The sequence below is a fragment of the Schistocerca cancellata genome, chromosome 10, assembly GCF_023864275.1.
Source record: "Schistocerca cancellata isolate TAMUIC-IGC-003103 chromosome 10, iqSchCanc2.1, whole genome shotgun sequence".
Lineage (NCBI taxonomy): Eukaryota > Metazoa > Arthropoda > Insecta > Orthoptera > Acrididae > Schistocerca > Schistocerca cancellata.
Genome location: NC_064635.1, coordinates 650,391 through 678,170, shown reverse-complemented (window position 1 = coordinate 678,170; position 27,780 = coordinate 650,391). Strand labels below are relative to the sequence as shown.

The 27,780-nt window shown below is 41.2% G+C and overlaps 1 protein-coding gene across 2 annotated transcripts in view; it reads right to left on the bottom strand.

The window, feature by feature from the left end:
• Positions 1 to 27,780, bottom strand: part of LOC126106906 (ubiquitin carboxyl-terminal hydrolase calypso) — a 199,011-nt gene that overhangs the window by 30,181 nt on the left and 141,050 nt on the right. Inside the window, exons 8-9 of one of the 2 annotated variants that reach the window (XM_049913323.1) lie at positions 23,068 to 23,106; positions 845 to 967 (exon numbers count right to left, since the gene is read on the bottom strand). In XM_049913323.1, the coding sequence (XP_049769280.1) occupies positions 845 to 967; positions 23,068 to 23,106 (162 nt within the window). The remainder of the gene's footprint in view (positions 1 to 844; positions 968 to 23,067; positions 23,107 to 27,780) is intronic. The other variant, XM_049913324.1, reaches the window with a different exon arrangement.

Sequence of the window (27,780 nt, the reverse complement as noted above, 5' to 3'; positions counted from 1 at the left end):
TAAAACTTCTCTCTCTACACGTATAAACTGAAGTCTCCTGTTCGCTTCTTTTTGTGGCTCTGGGCTAGCCTCAGGAACTACTGTAGATATTTTGATACGGTCCCTGAATCCTCGGGACCAGTATCTGCGTCGATATCATCACGCAAAAATCGTCGAGATTCTCAATTTTTGAGACGGATGAAAATTTATATACACAATCGAGTTCGTACAGAACTTTAGGGCACGTGTCCTACCCGTACTTTCCAAATTTTTTTATTTTATTTTACAAGCGTAACACATTTTGAGAATGTGTTCTTATTTAGTGTTTGTTCTTACATATTTTTCTGTGTCAAGTTGTGTGCAACAACAAGAACCTAAATATGATAACAGATTCTCTAAATGCATCGTGCTTAAGGGGGAGCAGGAGCAGGGGACCATTCATTAACTGACTCATTTTCTTTATGAGAAATAACTTTATATTTACGGAGCCACACACATAAAGTGCAGTCAGTGATAGCACCTATAGAAAGACTATCCACTCTCCAAAACACCTGGCCGAATAGTCTCGACAGTGAGAGGGAGAGAAAAACAGTACTGTCCAGCTAATGAAACAGGTGACACAGCAAAGTGTGAGCGGCATACTCAATTTTTGGTGGTTCCTCAGTTACTGGGCAGCTTACTTTTAGAATGAAAGGGGGTCAGATTTGGTACCTTTCCATTTCAGAGCAAGTAATCTTTTAACCACTCATTCACTTCTCAGAAACATCACATATTTTTCACGAACAGTGCTTACACTCAATTTTTCTAAACAGAGACAGAAGCGAAAGCCACACGCGATACAGCGACTGCCGGCTACCTGTCGTACCTGTGGGAGAGTCCATCTTCTCTTCGGATGATCCGGAGCTGGGCCCGCCCACACGTATGACGACGAACTTCTTGAAGTCCTTTGCAGATGTCGGGCTGTTCTGCCCGGAGTTCCAGCTCCACCCTGAAATGTAAATCTGAAACTCTGAACCCACTCTCAGCACGAGCAAAAAGAGAAGAGTAGCGAAGGTGGCGTCAAAAAGAAGCGAGCGGCTAGAGGAGTGGCAGCACATCACAGATCCCTTACTGTGTGTTTGTGCCGCTTCGGCAAAACACGCATAAGTCGAAGACAGAGATACTTCGAAACCTCGCGTGTCAAGGATGACTTAAGGTAACTAAAGTGTAGAATGACACAGTGTAGACGAAACATGAAAACTCTAATACTTTTTGGTGCAGTGAAACGTACAGAAGGTGCCAACTGCTACCTGCAAGACATATATTACTGTGACGATATCAAAGGCCGCATGCTGACAGACTGACAACCAAACTGGTGAACTGCACTGCTATCTGACAGACGGCAGCACTGGCAGCCGAGTCAGCACACCGAGGGATGCACACAGCTACGATCGGTTAGCACTGGCCGGGCTATTCCCTACTTCTGTGGAAATTGTTCGGAACCGATCGCACGTGGGGTATCGCTCCACGAGGCAACTATTCGAGCTCACGCTCTGGCTCCAGAAGTCAGATCCCACACGGCAAGCAGTTCCGGGAAGACTCCGTCGGGACATCACTCGCTACTATGCGGGCAACTCTCTGCACATCACTGGGAGATCCGACTCTGCCGACATAACGGTGCCGTGCTGGGAGGCCTCAGTATACCTGATTTACTATTTCTTTGCCATTTTGACTGAGTCCAAATTAGCAGTAGTAGTATGTGCAAAGAAATTTTTCCGATTTTTTCGTCGGGATGCCGTCAGCGAAGTACGATCCCGAGAAAATCCGCTGCTGTAATTTCGTTACAATTTTTCTATTTTAATGCCTGCATAAGACTCCAGACTTTAACTTTGATTCCTACCTCAGAACTTAAATTTGTTCCAGTATTTGGGAAACTTTATGTTAGTCTTCAGACTTCAATTTGGACCAGCTTAAGAACTTTTAACTTAGTGGAACTCTGAAGTTGTTCTCGTTGTCGAGCACTTACTTCGAGAAAACCCGAGTTTGTTTCTTCGGAAGTTATCGATTGTGTTACAATAGAACCAATGATGTTGCCTGTGTGACGTATACTTTGTTTACAATATAGCTTTTTAATGGTGCATCTGACGTATTTTCGTGTGATATTCCCTCCTAGACAGAAAATACCACTTTTTGTTTGAGTTCAGAAGCACAGGAGTGGCATCTCAGTCTGCTACGAGAATTTGCAACTCGGAGCTTCCGCCAGTGCGGCAGGGACAGGTAAGCAAGGTTGCACCTCAAACGCCGTGATCACCTCTACCTCGTCACGAGGGGAGATGTCAGCACTGCAGTTACAAGTTGAGGGGAGTGGAGATCGATGGACCGCACTCGGCACCCCCTGTATTATGCGACACTCGTACGGTGCCCCGTCTGGAGGCAGTCCTCGAATAGATTTTTGAGAGATGGGAAGCGACTGCAGGTCCGTGTAATCCCCATTCAAATGAGACTTCTGCATGGAGAGGTCACTCCTCCTCCTAGAGCTGGGTGACATTCGTGTCCGATACGTACTGTCGGCACCCCCCTCTTTTGGCCGCCGACGAAAGTGCATCCACTCACCCGGCACACACGTGCACTGTCCTGGGACCGACCAGCATTTCGGTGTGGTCCGGGCACAGTGACGTGGAATGGAACAGTCGTTACACGGACTCGCGTAGGGGGTGGTGCACTCGGACCTGCGATACGGTGAAGTCGTGCCGTTCTGTGTTCGCCTGCACTACTCGTTCTTCACGAACGTAACTGAAGACCGTGTAGAATGAGATGTCTGTAATACAGGGTGTTTCAAAACTCGATGGCAAAACTTAGGGAACAGATTTCTCATATAACGAGCAGAAAAAAAGTCTAGTAAACATAGGTTCTAAAATGCTCATCTTAAGAGCAATGTGCATTATTTTATTTTCAACATTGTGAAACAAATCTCTCTTACTGCAAGCTCTTTGCTTTCCATGTATTGGGAGGAGGTAGTGTGGATCAAACCGAGGAGAAAATTTCCTTGTAAACATGTACTCTAAAATGCATACGTTAAGAGCTGTGAGCACTTGTTGATCTTTGCTATTGTGAAACACATCTCTTTTATTGCACAAATGACCATAGGTGTGAATGTATGCATTTTAGAGCTCACATTTACTAGAGTTTTCTGCTTCTCCTTATAAGAGAAATACATTCCCGAAGTTTTCCCGTCGAGAAGTGAAACATCGTGAATAAAGTACTTTTTAGCAGTGACAGATTTCAAAGGCTTTGACATTTGGCCCAAAATCTGCACCGGGAGTGAAGGTTTCACACCTCGACGGTTAACAGTGGAAGGACGAGTAGTTTCGAGGTGACAGGAGTAACCTTCAGCATGTACGTGGTGACAAGTGGGTACAAAAATTATGAAAAACATTCATTAAGATCCCTGTATCACATTATCTCAGTTGTCAGACACTTTTACGCAAAATTTCAAGGACTGTTTTGCAGAAGACGGTGACTAAAAATTTAGAGTAACACATGCACCACAATTTTGGGCCTCCAAAACTCTCTTCGAGAACTGCAAAACTTGACAGGCTAACAGTGGGCCTACGGTGGGGCTCGGCTTGTAGGGACCGGACAATAATCGGAAGTGCCGAGTCGTCCGCCTCGCTCCACACACGAAAAAGAGCTGGCCAAATTTCAGTCAGCCAGAGAAGTTGAAGAAAGATTCCATTTTTTGAAGGCACTGAATGAATCTCATTTGTGATTTTGTGGAACACAGAAAGACAATCAATCCAGGAGGCTGTGCTGTGACATTAAAAACCTGAGAAGAGGCATTCAAAACGAGAATGAGCGACACTGTCTGCTACTGCCAGTATTGACGGAGCTTGACTACGTCCGGCCAGAAGACAGGAGAAATGCTGGGGCATTTCCGGACGCCTGGCAGGCTGCCCACACTTGCCTCACAGTGACTGCTACCTCTCGTGGCACACACCACCGCCTGTGGCTCCGACTCGGAGATGCTGTCGAGGTTGCCCACAATCTGGGGTAGCAGAACTTTATGTGGAGGGAATTTGTGGACTTGTAAAATGTACAATTGGTGCTTAAAATCTAACCTTTAATATGAGGTTAGTTTTCAAGATTTTTCTAATTAATTTCATCTAGCTATTCTAATCTTTTATTTAGAGACTAACGGAACCCTGTATGCCACTTCCACAAACGATCCTGCAGGTGGGTGCAGAGAAGGGAAAATACAAGTCAAATACTGTCCCGATCTCACTGCTCAGTCGTGTGTCGGTCATCGAGGTAACGACACGTGACACAGAACTGTTGAAACTAACATTCTATTTCTACCAGTAGTGCAATCACAGGTAATGACAAATTTAGTTACCATAAAAGTGATATGTATGTGATCTTAATGGACCATTATTTAATATGCTTCCATAAGCTTTTTTTAATGTGGAGCCAGAGCAAGTTCATGCACCATGTATCCTAAAATGGCCAGTACTGTGCCTGGTGCAAAGACTACAGATATTAATAAATGAACTCCAAAATGGCATGCACAACTTGTACCTTATTTTCTTTTTTAACTATTATCACTGTGAATTGCTTTCTTATTTCACTGAAAAATGTTTGTCAGATAAGGAATTCTGTTCAGGTAGTACAATTTAAAAAACACACACACACACACACACACACACACACACACACACACACCAAGTTGACAATAACTAAATTAGTGGAGCTAAATTTGATGCTGTCTGTGATTGCTCACATTAATGTTTTGGAAATAATAGCTTATAAACGTAACAGAAAAATGGGAGTGAATATGTTTCCGAGGAGACTGATATTTACAGCGGCAGTGGTTGCCGAGAAACAGGTCCACCTCACATCTGCTCCTTCACTGTATTTGTCCAAGTTTTGCGGTAGACAGTCACTGGGCGAAACTGCAGCTGCAACTGCCTCTGCCCGACACAATCCCAGACACAGTTTTCAATGTGCAGTAGCAGACAGTGGTGACTGTGATGGGCAGCTGAGAGGTTAGTGTACGGGTGAATGAGGTCAAACTGAATCACCACTGAAGTGTGTTTTTGAAACTGTGTCAATTAAAGGATTAGGAAGAAAAGGCAAACTTAACTATTTATCTGTTAAATGTTAGAGCTAAAGTAACAATAAGCACCGTCAGAAGTGACCACGATGAAATAAAAAAATATAAGAAGAGAAAAATTGACAGTAGATTTAACTGAGGATTTATGCCTGCTGATACAAATCGAAATAAAAGAGTCAAATTTCAGAAAGCACAGTTGAAATAAAGAATTAAGTAATTGACGTCAGAAGAACAGAGAACTCGTCACCTGCTCCCGTAGCTTCCAATGGACGTAATTCGGATGGATTTTCCAAATTAATTCTTAATGTAAACAGACCTCACAAACAACTGGAACATCATATATTGTAGAGTCAAGAGCCGAAAAGACCCAGTCGATATCAGTTTAGAAACACAGCAAACTGAAGTCACAGTAATGCGAAGGAAATGCCTTACAATGTAAATGCCTGTAGGAAATTAGGGAAGGAGGTTTCTTGGAAGTAGCAGCTGAATTACGAGAAAACAGGAATTTTAAACTCTAAAGAGACAGGTGAGCTGTAACAGTCATTAAATCATTGAACTGAAAGAAATATTTCAACAATATAAGGCTGGGAAAATGGAAATATTATATTCGGTACTCGCAGATTTTGTGCACGGGAGAGTAGGTTACAAGAAATTGCAAGGAAGGTGGCAGAGACTGCTAGTCACACCGATGTTAAAGGCATTGAAAGGACTACTAGTAAAGATAGTGAGGTTAGAGAATATAGTACCCGCCCTCTGGATCTGAGGGAGAAGCTTGAGGAATGTGGGTATCTATTTGAATTAAAAGGACGGACCATGCCACTACTCCGAATTACAACAGGAAAATGCTGGGAGGAGTTTCTTCTATAAAGTAAAAGTCATCTATCAAATAATCACAAACATTGGAGTTGTGACATTTTTTGCACCCTCATCATCTGTAAGTGAGGAAGTTTTTATAAGGGTAGTTTTGTTATAGTTCTAATAATAATTAAATGGAACGAGTAGTCCTAAAAGATTTAAATTGTATGTAGATGATGTCCTGTACAAGTTCAAATATTTGTTTCGTGTTTCATTACTTGTCAGCATACATCATTAAGGTGCCACACGGAGACATTAACATCGAGGAGAACCTGGAAGTACTCTGTTCTGTGAAAAACTGCAGAAGTGACAACAAATATTGTAAACTACAACTGTATAAAAACTATGAGTTTTCAATGTGGGCTCAGTAACTGCCCAGACTATGTACCCTGCATTCACATAATAATCCTCCTATATTATTTAAAACTGACAGAAAAATTTTGAAGAAAGTAAGAACAGAAGACAATTATTTCATTAGAATTAATGGAGAATGATACACAGAATTGGTGACGCCTTTCACTACAGTGTGCAATTTATAAGGAACGCGTAACGAGTACCTGAAGATGAGACAATACTGTATTGAAATTGACTGTTCGTTCACAAGACTAAAGGTAAAAATAAAATAGAAAATACACCTGTAAGGAAATTGATTTTCACTGGAATAAATAAAATAGCAGCTGGAAGTTCTATGGATGTTAGGTATGTAGCTGATTCCAGAAACTACTCCAGTATTCTCACGGATATTCAGAGACAGTTTTTCACTGGCACAGAATGATAAAGGAGTATCAAATTTGTAAAAGGATATCTAAAGGGTTATGCTGGGAAATGGAGAGTTTTTAATGTGAAGGAATTCAGGAACTGGAAAGATATTGTGAAGCAGTTTAAAGAGAAATAATGGACAAATGGAAAATGGCAGAAAGTGACCTTAGAGTTACTAGGCCCAAGACTATACAGCCTTAAATGAGGTGGGTTCCAAAAGTGTATTTTGAATGGCATCTAATAATAACCCAGTTCTTAGACTGTAACAACCCAACGGTAATTTTCTCTTTTTCAAATTCACTCTTATCAATACCGGTCTCCCTGTTAACGAATCGCTCGATCCCATCTTCTGTCAATATTTACGTAATTTTGCAGAGGTGTTGACTTTTAATGTATTAATTCATTATTCTTACTCCTTTATCCTATTGGATGGTTATGAAAATTTTCAGTACATTTTTTTTTAAACAAAAGTATGTTCATTCTGAAAAACTAGTCATCCAGGTATTTTCGTGTTCAACTTAAAACAAAATCAGACAAAAATAATTATTACTGTCAATACAAGTTATATTTTGATTTTGCAACAGTGCAAGAAACTATTTTTGTAATGTATGAAATTAATGTCCCAGAATTGATCAGTGTAACTTCTTTGAGACATCATCTCTGACACAAGAAGTCTTTGGTAGTAAGTTATCATAATGTGGTGGCAGACAGTCTGCCTTAAGTTACAGTTGGGGTACACAGAGTTAAATTTCATCTCTGTTTTGTGGAATAATGTGCATTAAAAATATGACTCTAAATATGAAGAAATGCGCGGTGGGAAATTTGAGAACTATTACATTTTGATACACGAAAAATGGCAAAATAAATCAGGAACAGTAAAAGAAAATCAGTGTTTCAGTCATTTAAACATTACAACCCAGACTGACAATTTAAACAGTTTCTATGACTTAATTTCACCCCTCAACACTTAAACTGTAAAACAAGAAGATAAATACAGATCAATAACTACCTGTTCATTATATTATTTTTGTCTTGCAAGAATATGATGATTTGATAAAATGTGAGACAGATATTTATACATTTACTGCGAGTGAGCCAGTGTGGAGGGTAGTTTATAAGATGAGCCAGTCAGTGGGAGCTGTCTAGTAGATATTACTCGGTAGAACGGTCATCTGTGTACTAGACAAACTGTGTGGAAGGAGTTGTCGAGAGTCAGTTCACTTTTAATGTGCTTGCAGTAACAGGATACTCTTAATAAAGCTTTTGCAGAAGAAAAGTGGAGAAAGAATGGTCGGGGTTCACAAGGGAGACAAAACCCTACAAGAAACTGGCAAACGTCACTATTGTGCAGTAAAGAAACACAATCGATAGGCCGTATAAATACGAAGCAAAAAGAGTAACTGGGAACAGGTCTGACAAAGGGGAAAGATGTACAAACACAACTGTCCACTTTTAGGATGCAGAAAATGTTTCAAGTACCGAAGAAGGGGTTGCCCTGAAGGACTGCATACAGTGAAACCTCCTTATAACGTTCCTCCGTATAATGTTTTCCTCTATGTTATGTCCATATGCTGAAGATTAGCTGGGAATATCAGATAATTAATGAGGAGATACTGAATAGAAATGGGGGGAAGAGGAATTTGTGACACAATTTGACTAGAAGAAGGAATCAGTCGGCAGGACACATTCTGAGCCATCAAGGGATCACCAATTTAGTATCGGAGGGAAGCGTGGAGAGTAAAAATCGTAGAGGGAGACCGAGAGATGAATACGCTAAGCAGATTCAGAAGAATGTAAGTTGCAGTAGTTATTCGGAGATGAAGAGGCTTGCACAAGAATAGAGTAGCATGGAGAACTGCACCAAACCAGTCTCTGGACTGAAGACCACAACAACAACAATGTCCATATTTTCCGGTCCCAACCAAAACCCTTTACGCACAGTTCTAAAGTTTCCTCTTTAGCGTGTTTCCTCTACATGACCATTTCCTCCCTGCAACGCTCATATTTTTGGAACCCTAACCAATTATTGCCCTCCTCATAGCATGCTTCATTCTCTGTCCTACCGATTTGCACAGACTCGGTGCTCAGTGTGAGACACAGGTCAGAGTCAGTGCCCAAGCTACGTGAGATGTGATGCACATTGTGCTCCTTGTTTGTTTCATTGGTGTTCCTAGCATTTTTTTAAGCAAATGGTGAACATTTGTACAGTGTGTGCCCCTATTCCTGGTGCAAATCTGCACTAGATGGATAGTGCTTAAAAATGGAAGGGGAAATAGGGATTTTTTTGTAAAGTCATTCATTTGAAATAAAAATTTCTGACAATGAGAGCTCAAGGCTCCTATTACTTTTAGAAAATGTTGTTCTCTTACATAGGTATCACAGAATTATGTTACTACTGTTCCCACAGGGCGAGGAGCCCTCCACGGGGAACGGACAAGAAATGCCCGGACCCTGCCGTGCTGGCACTGTAAAATGCACTTCGCGCTTCTACGAAAGCGGGAAAAAAAATATATATATTATAATAATAATAATAATAATAATAATAATAATAATAATAATTGCTTAAATGCTGTTCGTAAATGAAACTGAAATCCTTATAAGTATTCACATATTTAATAAAAATCCTAACTGCAGCAATTATGTGCACTTATCACAATGAAAGGAAGCGGTACTAAATATAGTGAAGTACACAAAAAGGAACACAGGAAACAACAACGGCTACCTCACACAGTACTGTCAGCTAGCTAATGTAGGCCGCAAGCAAAAATGAATGACTACCCTGAAGCTGTCTGTCCGTTAACGACCCCTACTGATTCGGGACTAGTGACTGGTCTGCAGTTGACACACTTGTAATGAAAAGAACAGCGTATAAAGTGCAGTGCAGTGAATCGGAAGAAAGTGCAGTGCAGTGAATCGGAAGAAAGTGCAGTGCAGTGAATCGGAAGAAAGTGCAGTGCAGTGAATCGGAAGAAAGTGCAGCGCAGTGAATCGGAAGAAAGTGCAGGTCAGCAGTATAACATTTTCGGAAGAGTTTGTATCGAGCAGTGGACACAGCTTGGAAGCGTAAGAAGATTTCTATTGAAGAAAAAGTTTCAGTTATTAAACAAGTAGAGGCCAATCCTTGTGTGTGTCAAGTGGAGCTAGTTAAGCAACTGAAACTGGCCTATCCACTCTCAACACTATATTGAAAAATTAAACGTACATAATGGAAGCTGCCGAGAAGTCTGGGAATTCGAAGCTTACGCGGATGAAACATTCGACGTACAATGAAATGGAGCGAGTTTCGGTAACTTGGTTTTGGTAAGTGTGCGCTGCAAATATCCCCATAAACGAAACCATTCTGAAGGAAAAGGCACTACAAACAGCTTTGCAGTTAGGGATCAAAGATTTCGAGGCATCTGATGGTTGGATCGGTAAATTCTGATAGTGCCACAGAGTCGTGTGTAAAGCAGAATGTGGGCAGAGTGAAAGCGTAAACCAGCACGCTGTAGCTCAACAGATGCAGACACTCCCTAATCTCGTAGTCAGGTATGAGCTACGTAACATTTCTAACACACTAAACTGGCATATTCTTTAATTTAATGCCAGACAAGACTTATTTTTCGTGGCGAAAACTGCCTCAGTGATAAGAAAAGTGAGGAACGCCTTACTGTTGGTTGTGCATGAACAATGATGGCAGTGAGAAACTAAAACCTTTGGTCATTGAGAAGCCTAAAAAAGTCTGAGATGCTTCAAATACAATTCTATCTTTCCGTGCAAATAGACAAAGGATACTACAGCACGGATGACTAGTGAAATATTTTTAAATTTTCTTAGACTATTTGATGTCAAAATGGGGAGTGCTGCAAGAAGAGTATCGTTGTGATAGATGTGCAGCATACCCCTAGATACTTCATTTCTGAGATGTGTAAAAGTGGTTTTCCTGGCATCCAATTGCACTAGCCATCTACAGCCTAAGGACTTCGGGATAATACATGTCCCGAAGTTTAAATACAGGACAGCTTCGGAAAGGAAGGCCTCGAATGCTGTAAACACGAGAAAGCTGGGAAACTATTATAACTCACAGTCGAAGCTTAATTTTTAAGAAGCTACGAATATGATAATGTATTCACAGAGGGGAGTGAGTGCTAAAACTGCCAGAAACTGTTTCGAGAAAGTGGGAATCCGTGAGATCGAGACGGTTGCTTCAGTGGAAATAGGTGGATGTGAATTGAGTTTGATGAATTAGTAGGCAATAATTCTGTCACTTTTGAGGAGTTTGTGACCGTAGGTGATCATGTGACAACTACAGGAGTGCTGAGTGTTGAGGAATTGACTGCTGAGAGAAGAATGGAGAATGGAAACGAAAATGAAAGTGATAGAGAAGTGGAAGATGAACCTGTGTCCTCACATACAAAGGCAGCTGAAGGATTTGAAACATCCAAAAGGTTTATGATGGCCCACAGACTTCAGCACACAACAATAGCACAACTTTCTCATTTGGAGCAATAAATTGTTCTGATACAATCCACGAGAAATAGGAAGCAAACACTTCTATTTGGCTACTTCAAAAACTCGAAGGTATGTGACGTTCAAGTTGTGCCAATCCATAGATTTTTGCTAAAATTTGAATGAAGTTGTATTTTACAAGTTCATTATTAAAGTAATTGTTTGCAGCTAATTCTCTTTTAATTTTTACCATTTACTGTGTTTTTCTGTGGTATATTCTCAGTAAAATTTGACTTGACTTCCATAATTATCAACTGGACATCATCCCCTTTACAGAGTTACCGTATTTACTCAAATCTAAGCCGCATTTTTTTTCCGGTTTTTGTAATCCAAAAAACCGCCTGCGGCTTAGAATCGAGTGCAAAGCAAGCGGAAGTTCTGAAAAATGTTGGTAGGTGCCGCCACAACCGCTCCGAGTTTCGACCACTGCATTTTCATACATTATCCAATGAAGTAAATACAAATTCCGTATTGTTCATCTTCGAATGTAGCAGAATTTCAATGTACTACAAAAATCCGACTGATAAAACTGCTTGGGATGTTTGTCAATGGCCAACTCTACGTTCTGAATTTTTTCCTACCTGTGAGAAGAGATGGTTGCTAATAGGAACCTGATGAAATGTGGATCACATGCAGTATTCTCTTCACCATAAGAATAATATGAATATAAACATTTTGCCATGTATTCTTTCGGGTTTGCTGTCTGCCTTATAAACTACAAAACTAGAGTGAGACAACAGCAAAAGCTGAAGAATATATGTATCGTGTCATATTTATATTCGTATTATTCTTATGCTTAATATTGATACAGTCAGAAATGAAGCACGGCAACTGAGTAGATTTTTAAATCTAAGATGACTCTAATTTCTGTGCAGAATTTGATGTACTAAAGAAGCGGCCGCAAAGATTTTCAAACGGAGAAAAATTTTCGCTAAATTCTTGTTCAGAACATCCTTTATCATTTGGTTCTTGTTGATCATTATCAAAGAAAGCAGCAGTGTAAGTAACAACAGATAGCAGTCTCTTGCCATTGTTTCGCTAATGAGACGATTCCTCTCTCTCTCTCTCTTTTTTTTTTAATTGTAAGCGGCGGTTGCGCGCACAAAAGCAAGCCGTGCCGCGAGCGGCGTCAGACTGTAAACATGCACTATCAGAATGCAACAAACAATGCATGATACAGTACAGTAATGCATTTTCAGCTTAGAGTGACGTAAACAAAGAAAACAGCACTTATCGGATCAAAGCAAAATAAGCAATCGATTCAAACCAGACGAAGCACGTGAAAAAGGAAGGGTACCCGTATAAATACGGACCGAGTGCCTGACGCATAGCAATGGCTACCTGGTAAAGCTTAACTGCTAAGCTTACAACTCAAACCAAACTACTGTAGCTGTATAGTCATTCATTCGACCTAAATTGTGTCTCATATTACAATGGACCAACTTCGTTTCGATTTGGAGGTGCGGCCTAAAACTTTTCTCTCCCCTTGAATTTCGAGTCTCAAATTTCAGGTGCGGCTTAGATTTGGGAAATTTTTTTTCCCTTTATTTTGAGTCTCATTTTTCAGGTGCGGCTTAGTTTCGAGTGCAGCTTAGTTTCGAGTAAATACGGTATCCTACATCCAGTGTTCAGAATTCGTGGTCCCTTAAAGAAACATTATATAGAGGTTTCATAGAGGATATACTGGAGAAACACAAACTGCATCCACTGTCACTACAGGGCTGCCAGCTGTACGTCATGCTTAAACTAATTTTTATAAGCTCTACACTGGTTATAGGTTTAGGTAATATGGAAGGGACGTTATACATTACTGGCAGCAGTATTAGGAAGTGTGGCTGTTAGTTGCAGAGAGTTCTTGTAACATAAAAATTAGTGGAAAAAGTGATAATATGAATTCATCTTTCTCCATAGGCCACTACCCTCCAATTATTCCAAAGTTTTTACATTGTGGTGAGAGAGTAAGGACAGATGCTTTCTCCATACACCATTACCCTCTAGTTATTCCAAAGCTTTTACACTGTGGTGAGAGAGTAGGCACAGATGCTTCATAGGACACATAATTATGAAACCAGGGAAGCAGACAGTGACTGCTAATATTCAACACGTCGAGTGTGCTGTCAGTCCCGGGGACTGGCAGTGAACGTTCCTTTTGGACAAAAACAGTCTGTGGGGACTGAGAGTGCACTTTTCATTTGGGTGACAGCAGTAAAAGGGAATGGCACTAGTGAGGTTAAGAAACAAATGTCTTAATTTTAATGAAGTGTACTAAACAGTTCGGCACAAAGATGAGGTTTAGATTTGGACGTACTATAAAAGGTAACCAACTCTTCGTTGCACTCTGCCCAAATGTTTTCGTGTTTGTCTTGAAACATTCAGAACAATATCTATTCACTTTATGTACCTTTCCTTCTTTCATTTCCAATTGATGTTTTTTTCTTCTCGTATAGACACCGAATGGAGTTCCTCTGTGTGAATGCCGTACAAACGCATCTGGCGACAGTATCTGAAATATTTCAATAGATACTTTCCATCCCGTCACATCTCTGAATATGCATAATTCATTCACGACAGCAGTGTTCGCGAAAAGATCAAATGCTAATTTTAGATGCTACAATACTGGCTTTCTCGATTGACTGCTATAGGCTCACAACTTATTAGGGACTTCAACTTCAGTTTCTCCTTTATTATATTCAGTAACAATTTTTCATTTTTGATAAACCCCTCATTCGGTTGTCACATTTTCCATTTCATTCTAATATATGACAAGAGCCAAAATGTCTCTCATCTTTCGGTTTCGGAACCATAATTCCTCAACTATTCTGTTCTGCAATCACTTTCCTGCATTTCAATTTGGTCGTTACAATTTCCTTGGGAATTCGTTTGCAATTTTGTCAAAAGGTTCTGACTGAATGTGTATTCTCTGTTACGAGTTTTCTGTCCAAATATACACCAGTATACCAATTATAGCTACATAGTGTACGGTCTTTGTCAAATGCCTTTTGACACAAATTCATCACATCATTTGTAGGTGTGGTATTTTCTTTATTGAGTCCTTTGCCAGTGTAAAACCAAAAACTGTAGCAGTGTCTATTATCACAGCACAATTTAAAATTTTTTACGCTTTACTCACGTCTCTTTTGTTTCAAATACTGCCCGACCATTCTTCCTCAGAATGGCATTAGAGACTTAACTGTATCTTGGCAGGATCGTATTAATTTTTGTTCAGTTCATTGATGATGAATTGAACAACTGATTGACTATCTAAAGAATCAACATTTTTATTGTCTGCAGATTGGAGCATTCTCAACAGCAATTTCAGAACAATCTCTACTCACCACCTTTCGCAGGAATGTTTGAACGAACAGCGGATCCTCGGACCGACATTAATGTACGAGGTCTGTTCAAAAAATTCCTGAACTTTGTCCACAAAATTTTTCTGTGCTTACCTTTTACTTATTATGCACGGTCTCCTTTGAAATACTCCCCTCCACAAGTGAGACACTGTTGCAACACCATTTCCACTTCCGGAAGCAGCCTCGGTACACCTCTTGCTGGAACGCACAAAACACCGTCTGCGAATTTTATTTTACCTCATCCAGTATTGCAAATCTTCATCCTTTCAACAGCGTTTTCAACTTTGTGAATACAACAAAGTCTGCAGGGGCCAGGTCTGGAGAGTACGGAGAATGAGGCAGCACAGTGATTTCGTTTTTTGTGCAACAGTCGCGCATCAGCAGGGATGAGTGTGAGGATGTGTTACTTTGATGCAAGAGCCACGAATTGTCTCACCACATTTCAGGCTGTTTCATTCTCACATTTTCTCGCAGGCATCATAACACTTCCCGACAGTACCGTCGATTAACAGTCTGTCCCTGTGGCACAAATTCGTGATGAACTAATCCTTCAAAGTCAAAGAAAATTATCGGCAAGACTTGACAGAATGAGCTTTTTTTGGTCCCGGAGAACCTTTCCCGACCATTTTTGAAGACTGAACCTCGGTCTCAACACGGTAATCGTGACCCACGTCTCATAACCAGTTACAATTCCCTTAAGGAACACGTTGTTCTCATTTGTGCGATCCGTAAGCTCTTCACCGATTGCGAGGCAGAAGTTTTTCTGGTCTTCCTCGTGAGCCCTGGGATGAACTTGGTGGCAACACAATGCATTCCAAGATGCTGTGTCAGGATTTCATAACATATCCAAATAAAACAGCCCATTCTTCTGTAATCTCTCGCACAGCCAGTCTCCGATGGCACGCACAACTTCTTTGACGTTCCGGTGACATGAGCGCCACCAGTAGATGTCGAAGTGCATCCTGAACGAGGGTCATCTAACTTCCGCCTGGCCATTTTTAAACTGTATGAACCATTCGTAACACCGAATTCGGACTGAGCACTCATCACCACAGGCTACCTGCATCATTTGGTGTGTCTCTGTAAATGTTTTCTTGAGTTTTATGCAAAATTTAGAGCAGGTGTGTTGCTACTCCAACTCTGCCATCTCAAAATATGAAAAACTGTGGAACACGGCATTCTACTCAATACAGCACTGAATAACAACTAAGAGACATGTAACAATGGAACTTTCAGCAGTGACAATTGAAACACAGGCTTCTGCAGGGATGCCAACCGCATTTTGCTCCAACACATCTCTGGTGCAAAATTGCAAATGTTCCAGAAGTTTTTGAACAGACCTCATATGGATGGAGGTTTCACCAACCCCATCCACAAAATCAATAAAACAATCACTTTATTTCTTCCTTGTTTGTTGGCACCCACTGATTGAAATGTTTGAAAACCATTGCCATTTATAAATAGTTTTCTGTTGAGGACACCCACAGCTCAAGTGAAAACATGGGAAATTTCATTGTTTTTTTGCACCAACTCCATTTATCGAACTATTCTGAAACATCTGTATAACTTCCGTAGAAAAACTCCTACAGCTTTCACAATAAACAGACTTTTTGTTGCACTCATTTATCAATCTTAGTTTTTGAGATATTTAATTTTGAAATCAGGTCTCCTTTCTGGACACCCTGTTTTATATATGCACATATTAATGTGATAATTATTGATCAATTAAATATTGAACTCTTGACATGTTGTAGCCAGGAAAAAAAAAAAGGAAAGAATGTCCACAGTTACAATTTTAACTATAATGTAAATAAGTGTTGATATTTAAGATGAGATTGCACGCTGTTCAGTCTCGTATCAATGGCTAACGCATAAATACGCTGCCTGTCCGGATCGATAGAAAACAGACTTCATTATCTACGATTGCGTCGCTGGCAAGAGAGTCACGTAGAGTTAAGAAACTGTCGACACTAACACTCGTACTATTACAGCCGGCTACAACACTGGCATATTTGTGATGCATTCACTCAGCTGTGTCACGTCAGAGAGAGGGTGAATGAACTTTGCACAGATCGGCGAAAGTTGCCGAAGATGACTGCCACACGGAGGGAGCGTACAGGCTGCAGAGTTGCAGTGTGCACTGGTTCAAACCTTTTCTGTACATCAGTGCTGTGTCATGAAATAGCTACCTGCCATGTTCCTTAGCTCTGTGGATGCTGTGTTGCACTACAGGCACAATCACAGGTAATGTCAAAAGTTACATAACCTTTGCAATTCAGTTATTGTATAGTCGATACATACAGTATTTCATATGGATTTATATCTTTTATGATTAGTGAAATGTGCTGCTGTGGCTGTAAATGTTCAATAAAAAATAAGACTCCTTAGTATTCCTGTAATTTCATATATTAATACTAATGGTAAAAAGTAGTGCTTTGATGCTAATCAAGGAAAAACTACCATTCATTATCACATGTCTTCACACCTGTGTGTGTGTGTGTGTGTGTGTGTGTGTGTGTGTGTGTGGTGAAGGCCACAGTAAACTGAAGTTTAATTGTTGTGGTTTGTAAAATGATATTAAATCACAAACAATGAACACATTTTTTCAGTATATTCACAATTCACAACACCACACTCTTTTACATCACTGGGGATGGCACAAAAATTGAAATTACTAACTTACAACAACGGAAAGTGCAGGATCAGATGACATTAATATGCAAAGGATAGATTCCTACTTGCCACACAGACCAGGCCTTTCTTTGGAGAATAAAATACACACACATTTGGAAAAAAGCTCGTATCCACACAGTCATTTCCTCTGCCTGCTAGTCCCTTCCCTGCTCCCACTCCAGTGCAATGCATGCCTTTCATTCCACTGACACACTTAATTGCTGTAGCCCCCCCCACCTCCCCCAATGTACCACTGCATGGCCTTATAATGCTATGTGCCCACTCTCCTGCCCATGCCACATTCCTGCACACTCCCAGAGGCTACCCTGCTATCCCTCCCTCTCCCCTGCCCTGTCCCATGCCTCTTCCCTACCCCACTTCCGCTAGATTGACACACACGTCAGATGCAGTTGCAGTCGCAGTCGGGCCTCGGTACCCGGTGACACTGGCTACGTGTGTGCGAGTTGCCGCCGTCTGCACGTGCGACAGTTTTCTACTCGAAGAGGGGCTCTGTTCGAAAGCTGGAATATTTCCAGTATTCTTGTCTCCTGAATGTGGTGATTGCAGTCTATCATTTCTGTAGCTTAATCCAATAATAAACTTAAAGATAATGAAGAACAACAAACTTAATTTAATAACATAAAGCCAATGAACAACAACAAATTTAATTCAATAAGTACTGCTAAGTTATGCACAAGAAATGTATTTTTAGCTTACATTACACAACTTACGAGTATCAATTTTTGGGCACTAGAAAATGCGCTCAGAACCCCAACGTGGGTTTGTATACAATATGAGCAAAGCAAATGTAACCTACGACTTACAGCTGACGAATATCTCTGCCAGTCAACCACTCAAACCCGGGTTCGCTACCGCTCACGGCAGGTGCACGAGTCACCAGGCTATGCGTTATGTTGCAGGTTAGGCATTTTTCACCAGTTTTCGCATACAGTATATCATTTAGTATTGCTGTCACTTTACAGACATCATCCCAGTCATCCATTAATTTCCTGTCTGTGGATTTGATTAATAAGCAGTGTCTTTTCTTTTGTAATAATTATGAGAGCCCACTGCTGAATTGATTGAAATTTTTGCTTTATCAGTGGTGAGGGGGTATCCAGATAAGAAAAACTTAACAGAACAGTGCGAGAGGAACTAATCTCTTCTACATCCCATTCCATTGCCTACAACTGCTAGCAATAATGTGTTCGGTAATTTGTATTAAAGGAATAGCCCCATTTATATCTAAAGGAACCCATCTTTCATAGTTTCCTGTCTGCAACACAAATGTGAACTTCACGCATTTTGTCCAAAACTGCACCAATACGCTCAACAGCTTCAATTTCAAATTCAAAATAGTCGGAAGGAGTATCTTTCGTGCTACTATTCCTTTTCAAATTTTCCCACCATATCTACCATCGAATCACAGATGCCATGTACTTCTTTTCTATTTTTAAGAAATCTTACATTTCAAAATTTCAATAAAATCTGTTGATCTCTTCATATTTTTCTTCACTTGCGAAATACTCTGGCATCTGACAAAGTCCCATCAAACTTATCATAGTAATAAAAACTTACATTACAACAAACTTAAAATAACGATACAATTCTACATCAAAAGCTATTAAAGACACATAAACATTCACAACACAATGTAGTGTAATTCTTGTCATGCACTATAATACATACACAGCAAACGGATCACCGCAACTGAATAATACTTTCGAGAAATGTAGCGCAGACGACATATGTAAGCAAGCAGCGTATTTGACATGCACAGATTCCTCCGTACTTCCTCAAAAGGTCTACAGGTAAATAAATAAAACAATCTCGAGGAATCTGTCAACTAGCAAAACCAGTGCTGGCAGCCACAGACAAAGTGATATTTCTCGTCAGTGTTGGTAAGGGTGTCACAAAAAATTGTAGATTTGAAAAGGCGACTGATGACAACAAACTGGGAAGGAAGTTTTACGTACCACAGTATTGCCATTCTTCGAGGGCACACTGCACTAACCGAGATATCCACCTAACGTGAAGCAATACAGTGTAGGGGAGTGGTGTAGGGAATGCAGGAAGGCCTGCAGAGGACTGGCACTTGATGCAGGGAGTGGCAATCAGCCCCCAACGTAAACAAAGGTACGCATTGGTGGATGCACAGACAGAAAAAGGCCCTTTACCGTACAATTACACAAATGTGGTGCAATCACAATATTTAGGATTACTTGGGAGCAGTACAAAGTGGAACGACCACACAAAATTAACAGCAAATAAGGCAGAGTCATCAGAAGAATCCTCGAGGAAATATAGTTTCTCGTCACAACGAGCAGCTTACAAAACATCCGTCTGAGCGATACCCAAATACTGCTCGTCAGTAAGGGATGCATAGCAGATGGGACCAATAGAGGAAATAGAGAAAATCCAAAGAAGATCAGAACATTTTGTTACAGGTCCACCAAGTATTCACAAAAGCGTGACAGAGATGAACGACCACTCCAGTGGCCAACACTGCGAGAGACGCATTCTGCATCAGAGTGTCGTTAAATTTACAACAGTACACATTCTCAGAATAATCGTCAAATATATATCGCTTCCTCCCACGTGTAGCTCACGAAAAGAGCACGAATATAAAATTAGAGAGTCGAGCCCAAACGGAGGCTTACTGACGGTCATTCTTCCACAAACTATTTGTGATTGGAACGAGACAGCAGTACATGGAGTACCCTCACGAAGTACAGATGTAGCTGTAGATGCAGACAGTCGACATTTCGACCTCCACAGGATGCGCGGATGGGTGACGGCACGTGATGGTGGCAGAAGGTGTGTAGCAAACCGGCCTCATGCCACCTGTAACACTCCGAGTATAACACCTGGCCGTCTGCACACATTCCGCACCTGCCCAAACCTCTCCAACTGTATGGGCAGGAGGGACTGCAGTGTCTCCTCGTGGGCCTCGGAGACTGTGACATTACGACGACGGTTGCAGTATGAGGCTCGCATTGTTGAGATTGACAGATTTCTGTACTCTGTTCCAAACGTACATCTGGGCATTTGAGAGGAAGTCGTCCCACGGAGCATACGCCGTCACTCGAAGTGTTCTGAAATGACAGACAGTGCTCGCTGGTCCGTCTGACGAGAGTCTTATACGTGGGGAATTACAGTTCCTTAGGATACTGGGAAAATTGGAGAAGTGATTGCAGAGGGTATCTGTCAGTGTTGTGTTTATTCTTAATTAGATGTGTTATTTACACTTCTTATTTGGACACGGTAATGGGGAGATGATAAAAAATTGTCAGTTTTGATCTCAGGCGAGAACAGTTCGGGTTCCAGAAAAATTTAGGAACATAATTATTAGGCCATACTGCACCTATGTCTTATGTCAGAATACACTTTATAGAAAGGCAAACCAACTTTTATAGCATTTGCAGATTTGAAGAAAACTTGTGACTATGTCGACTGGAACAGACTCGTAGAAATTTTGAAGGCAGCAGGGATAAAATATGGGGAGTGCAGGGTTATCTACAGAAACTGCACTGCAATTACAAAGTTTGAAGCACACAAAAGGGAAGCAGTAGTAGAGAAGGGAGTGAGACAGGATTGTAGCATATCCACAGTGTTATTCAATCTGAGGAATTTGGAAAGGAAAGTAAAGTTCACGGAGAAGAAATAAAAACTTTGGACTTTACCAATGAATTTGCAATTTTGGCAGAGACAGAGTCAGTTGAACAGAATGAATAGTGTCTCAAAAAGGTATTACCTGTTGGCTACTGTTTCAGGTTCTTCCACCGACATTTGTTTAATGATTGTTTGCCAGTACGTCAATGCACTGTTGAAGGATCACTTTGTACTGCCAGCAGAGGACTCGAGTCGAACTCGTGGCCCCAGGTTACATGTAACTGTCATGCCAGCATCCGAGGGCTTTTCCCCAGTCACTGCCACTGTGGTTCTCCCCTTGCAACCTGGGACGGTCTTTAGCTGGAGCAGGGGAATTCGGAAAGGAGGAAGCCACGAGGTAAACAGTTCCCGAATTCCTGCACTGTAGTGAACGTCTGTCACAGGTAGCGATGGCATGCCGTGACGGTAATGACTGGGGAAAAGCCCTCGGATGTCGGCACAAATCGTACAGACGATTTCGAGCCGTGAATTCTACTACAGTCTACCACTGGAAGCAGAGGGTGATGCTCTGACAGTGCCAGCCGTTAATTTTGGTGAAACATCACAAAAATTGTTAAAGAGACCGGAGAACCCTCGACAGTAGACGACAGGCGATACGCTGACAAGTGGCCATCGATACGCCGACCGTTTTGGACGGAAAAACGTCGGAGGATGAATATCGACAATAATAAAATGAGGATAACGGATTACGGTCAAATTACGTAAGCCGACACTGAATAAATTAGATCAGGAAATGAGGCACCAAAAGTAGTATACGAGGTGTGTATATGAGTAGCAAAATAACTGACAATAGCTGAAGTAGAGCAGGTATTAAAACAGAGACTGGCAATGGCATCAGAAGCACTTGTGGGGGAAAAAAAAAATTAACATCGAACACAAATTTAAATGTCGAAAAGTCTTTCCATGAAGTTTTAGTCAAGAATGTAGCTTCGCACGGGTGTAAAATACCAACAATAAACAATCGAGGTAAGTAGAAGCTTTTGAAATACAGTGCTACACAAAAATGCTGAAGATTAGATAGGTAAATCTAACAACTCAGGAGCAGGTACCAAATCAAACTGGAGAAAGAGAAACGTATCGCATAACTCGACTGACAGTGCGAGTCAGTCGACAAGATGCGTCCCGAAGCACCACCACCTCAGTAACGGAGGATCGAGTCCGAGGCTCAACTGTGGCAGACGGGTTCCAATGGAAGTAGCTGCAATAGCCGTATCTTATCAGTCTCAGGGATGGAGACCACAAAAATAAAAATGGGTACACATTGTGACGCTTAGCAGGAATTTTGCAACAGGCTTGAAAGTGAAACTGAGACCACGAATGTGATGACAGGTCAGTGTGAGAGTACACCGTGTCTCCTACACGTGGGTAGCAACAAGAGTCAATGGAGGAGCTGCGATTCCTCTGATTACGGGAGGGTTCACCACACGTGTGAATTGGACCTCACTACCCGGGAGAAGATATGAGAGGGAAACAAGTCTTTCTCTGTTCTGGAAACCTGCAGCCAACAATGCCCCAGATGTGAGCCTCTCATTCACAGATTTAAAAATATGAACAACTGGGAGGAGTTATTGCAGTGTTAATAATAATAATAATAATAATAATAATAATAATAATAATAATAATAATAACAGTAACAACAGTTGAAAGGTCGAATTGTCAAGTCCTGTGACAGTGATAAAATGGAGACATATGCAACATGATTGATGGAAATCACATTACTTGTGCAGATGGCACACTGCACGTGTATCCAGAGGAGGGAACATGGGTTTTGGAGAGCTGCTTTTGCAAAGGGCTCTGCCAGAGGGAAGCAGAACGAGCTCAGCTGCAAAGCTGTTCAGCACAGCCAGGCACACTGTGCAGAGCACTAAGTCTATGACAACTCGTACATGTCTGCGTCAAACTGACTGAGATGCCACAAACACAGTAGACAAAAATGACAACTTTATAAAGCGGGAAACGAGTAACACTGAACAGTAATCGAGGGTCAGCACTACTGAGGGTCACGAAACATCCACTTTTCTACGTTATAAAAAATAAAAATTAAAGAAAAACTGCTCTCTACAGCAACGGCAACTACATTTCCGATTACTTAAAAAAAGTAAATGAGTCTCATTAATGAGCACAGTACAATCTCTCGTACAAGACTACAGATCACATTAGGTATTAAAAGCCAGACATTCACAGAAATGAATGACGTACCTGTTCTGTTAAATCGAGGACTATACGCTAGGTTGCATACTGTAGAGAAAAATTTACATAGTAAATTACGTCAGTGACACAAAATATTTACAACAGTGTTTAATTCTACAATCTACTTAACTTTAAACAGCAGGAAGCGGTTGGCAGAAGCACTGCCACTCCCTACAGTGATAATGGAACGCCGGGGTAGAAATAAAAATAAAATCGGAGCCAATCGCAATGTGCAGAAGAACTGCTTTGTCTTCTGTAACTGAAATCTATGCTACAATACCGAGGTACAAAATAAAAACATTTGGATCTAGTGGTGGTCTAACTTAAGCAAACCAGAGGTAGCAGCAAGGCAGCAACAAGACTGCAAGCCAAACAATTTTCTCTCCAATTATCGTACAGAAGGCAATCGGCCTCGTAAGTCGACATTAAAAAATCAGTAAACTGGTCCGTGCAAACGAGACACCCGAGTCGGTGCACTGCAAACCGCTTTCTGTTACTTTCTCGTAAGTCTACTTACAAACGAGTGGCCCACAACCCACGTCTCCCTAAATCTTGTGGAATTTAGTCGACACATTCGGCGGGCAAAGCTGTGAACAGTGACTCGCAAAGTTATTGCATGAGAGGTCATTGCGACACGTGGGAGTTCCTCACTGAGGACTCGTTCGTATATTGTGCTTCACATTCTGCATACGAGAGTCCACAGAATGCCACACCACTCGAGTTGCCCGGAACAGTTGCGTACACTCCACGGTGATATGCGATGACATTTTGCAATATAGTAACGTAACGATTTATTTCATTAGCAGTATTCGACAGTACAGTAATTTGGATAATTCTTGATTCCAAAATGGAAAATGTTAAATGGAGATGGCCACAGTGTGGCCCACAAAGGTTAGCTACAAAGGACATCTAATTTAGAAATTACACGTGTAAGGAAAGAAATCCAGATTTGCAGGACAGCATCACACAGACATTACCCGAAACAGTGGGACACTGGGCGAGCATAGAAATAATGTATAATTATTGCAAATGCCACTTCACAATGGGGCTCCACAATAATGGAACTGCTCTCACATCCCGGCCACATCTCACCACAAGTTTCTGCCGGTTCACCGAGGGCCCCTCCCCTATACTCGGGAAGACGGTCACACTTTATCTGTCGACAGGGTTCTTTTACGAGTTCCGCAGTCCGCCCCGAGGTCCGGCAGTGTGCCTCGACAAACAGCCGAGGGAGAAATGCGAACCGCGTAATGACGTGACGGAGCAATCGGCCTGCCAGTCGAACATATTGGAAAAGTGAGACAGTGTCAGTAGTGCTAAAGTGAGTGAGAGTTTGACAGGGATTCTATTTGTACACTTTTCATAGCTGTCACTATGTCTAATAAATATGTGAAGCACATTAATGCCTGGGATTATTATTATTACACATTTATACCTCATACAATCTTATCAAATATTAGACGCTTACTGAATTTGAGGAGTGAGATTTTAGATTCGGTCGGTACGAGGAACGAGATTCTCGAATTAAATACTGCTGTGCGCTGTTGTCAATTAATCTTGGAAATACAAGACTGCTCTGCGAGTTTTATTCTGTGAACTGGGATATTGGCACTGCACCCAGATCTAGAGAATGCAGACTGTGGGGGAGGCTTTGCAAGTGGTTTATCCTTTCCCAATTTTTCTGAAGTTACCTCTGACGGGTCTCACTTATTGGCTTTCAATACAAATGCCCCAAACATTTGTAATTTCAACTCAATAGCACAAATTGCCTTCAGTTTATTATAGTTCGTTTTGATCATTTATGCTCTTCTCTGCTTCACAACTTTCACTTACATTAAAGCTACAGGTGTTTACTGAAATTTGGAAAATTTAAGAATTTGAACAGGACCGCGTCGTACATAGTGGGTCTCTTTCGTGTCCACTGTTGCGTCCAGTGAGCAGTGTAGATGCCTAATGACATAAGGAAGGGGAGGATGGTCCGTCCAGTTAGCTATGTGCAGAAGGCTAACAGGATATTTTAAAGGAGTTATGGAACTCAGTCAGAAATATACGAACAAATAGGCAAGACTTTGATAACTACAATCTTCGATTGCTCATTTGAGCAAAACTGAATAAGTGATCTCTACGAATGTACACTATTCCTGATTGTCCGACACCCACGGAGGGAGGTACGCGGATAATTCGGAGATGTGAACAGAGCCAGAAGACAGCTACACTAGTCCGAGCCCTGGGCCTGGCCTACACGGAGGTCACTCCTGGACCGCTTACTGAACTCCCCCCCTGGGCACCACCACTTCCACGTTTACAGACTGTGTCAACCCCTTCCGTGTTGTCGTCTGACCACTGTCCTTCCGGCCCTCGTATTTTGCTATATAAGGTTACTGCCAATACTAGAGTTGTGCCTTGCACTTCACTGTGTGACCTCACATGCCACCTCTCGAGTCTACATCACTTTTCCTGCGGCACTGCGTTTGTATTCTCAATAAAACTTACTCGTTCTGGCTTCTATTCTACCGCTTGTTAGGTGTTGCATATTCTAAATACACCACTACTGGTCCGTGTTCCCCACTAACTTACTTACAGCTTCCTGACTAGGGTGCTAGTATTAAAATTTTCTCCAGTACTGGGAGACTGCTCGACTCCTAGAACTGATAAGATATTTCATAATGAGGAAAGGCTCATTTTACTAAGTGAGTTGTATATTAATGGAAATTTGTAACTTTTTGCACTTAAATTCCATTTTTCCTTTCTTAAGCAGTTCTGAAGGTGGCCTGTTATTCCAAAACAATAGTAACCGAAATGACAATGTTGACTGGAATACTCTTTATCAAATTCTAAAGGTGGCAGGGGTAAAATACAGGAAGCAAAAAGCTATTTACAATTTGTACAGAAACCAGATGGCAGTTATAAGAGTCGAGGGACACGAAAGGGAAGCAGTGGTTGGGAAGGGAGTGAGACAGGGTTGTAGCCTTTCCCCGATGCTATTCAATCTGTATACTGAGCAAGCAGTGAAGGAAACTAAAGAAAAATTTGGAGTAGGTATTAAAATCCATGGAGAAGAAATAAAAACTTTGAGGTTTGCTGATGACATTGTAATTCTGTCAGAGACAGCAAAGGACTTGGAAGAGCAGTTGAACGGAATGGACAGTGTCTTGAAAGGAGGATATAAGATGAACATCAACAAAAGCAAAACGATGATAATGGAATGTAGTCGAATTAAGTCAGGCGATGCTGAGGGAATTAGATTAGGAAATGAGACACTTAAAGCAGTAAAGGAGTTTTGCTATTTGGGGAGCAAAATAAGTGATTATGGTCGAAGTAGAGAGGATATAAAATGTAGACTGGCATTGGCAAGGAAAGCGTTTCTGAAGAAGAGAAATTTGTTAACGTCGAGTATACATCTAAGTGTCAGGAAGTCGTTTCTGAAAGTATTTGTATGTAGTTTAGCCACGAATGGAAGTGAAACATGGACAATAAATAGTCTGGACAAGAAGAGAATAGAAGCTTTCGAAATGTGGTGCTACAGAAGAATGCTGAAGATTAGACGGGTAGATCACATAACTAATGAGGAGGTATTGAATAGAATTGGGGAGAAGAGGAGTTTGTGGCACAACTTGACAAGAAGGGATAGGTTGGTAGGACATGTTCTGAGGCATCAAGGCATCACAAATTTAGCATTGGAGGGCAGTGTGGAGGGTAAAAATCGTAGGAGGATACCAAGAAATGAATACACTAAGCAGATTCAGAAGGATGTAGGTTGCAGTAAGTACTGGGAGATGAAGAAGCTTGCACAGGATAGAGTAGCACGGAGAGCTGCATCAAACCAGTCTCAGGACTGAAGACCGCAACAATAACAACATCAACAACAGTAACCAAAAAAACTTCAAAATCCCACACTGCAAAAAACAAAAGCTCGTACCGGCACAGTGGTTGCAGTTCTGTCACGACATAGAAGTGTCAGTAAGATACGTATCCGGCAGCTCACTTGAGAGACAGGCGCGGGAGCGAGCTGAGCACGGGCCGTATTAGTGATTCGGTAGCCCCAATCGGTTATTCGAGGGCTTTCCACACTAGTCTCGACACCTACTTCGAAGGCAATACAAATAAACTGTTAAAAAATAAATAAAATGCAAAATGGTGGCAAGCAATAGACACAACACGAAACGTACGTCTACAGAAATCAGAAATGGGTAATTGCCCATTATTAGTGAACCGTGTGTGTGAGACAAAAACTAAAGGCAAGAATTTTTAAGCCCATTCATCGATTTAAATTTTACCTTTCTGAATTCTGTGTCCCTTCTCGCCTTCATCTCTTCCTTTCTTAAGTTCACAAACACTTCCAAATAAGCATATATTCTAACTATCCTTTGCATCTGCTGACAACTTGTCAGTAATTTTCTAATTTTACACCAGCAATAGACAGAAAGTGCACAATTCCTGGACTAAATGTAACTGGAACATTTGAAGCAAAAATACACTGGGGAGGTTCAAAATTTGGAAGTAAAGCAATATATACACACCTCATCTGACACCTGTTTGAAACAGTTCCATAGCACACAATAGGAACGGGGCAATACCGTTACAAAAATATGTCAATTAGAAATACAATGTTCCAAGTGCTCATTACAGAAGTTCTCGGCTAAGGTACACACTGGCAGAAAACTTTTTGGTGGGTGTTATTCGGGAACTAAAATTGACAACACACCACTCTCTGACACTGAA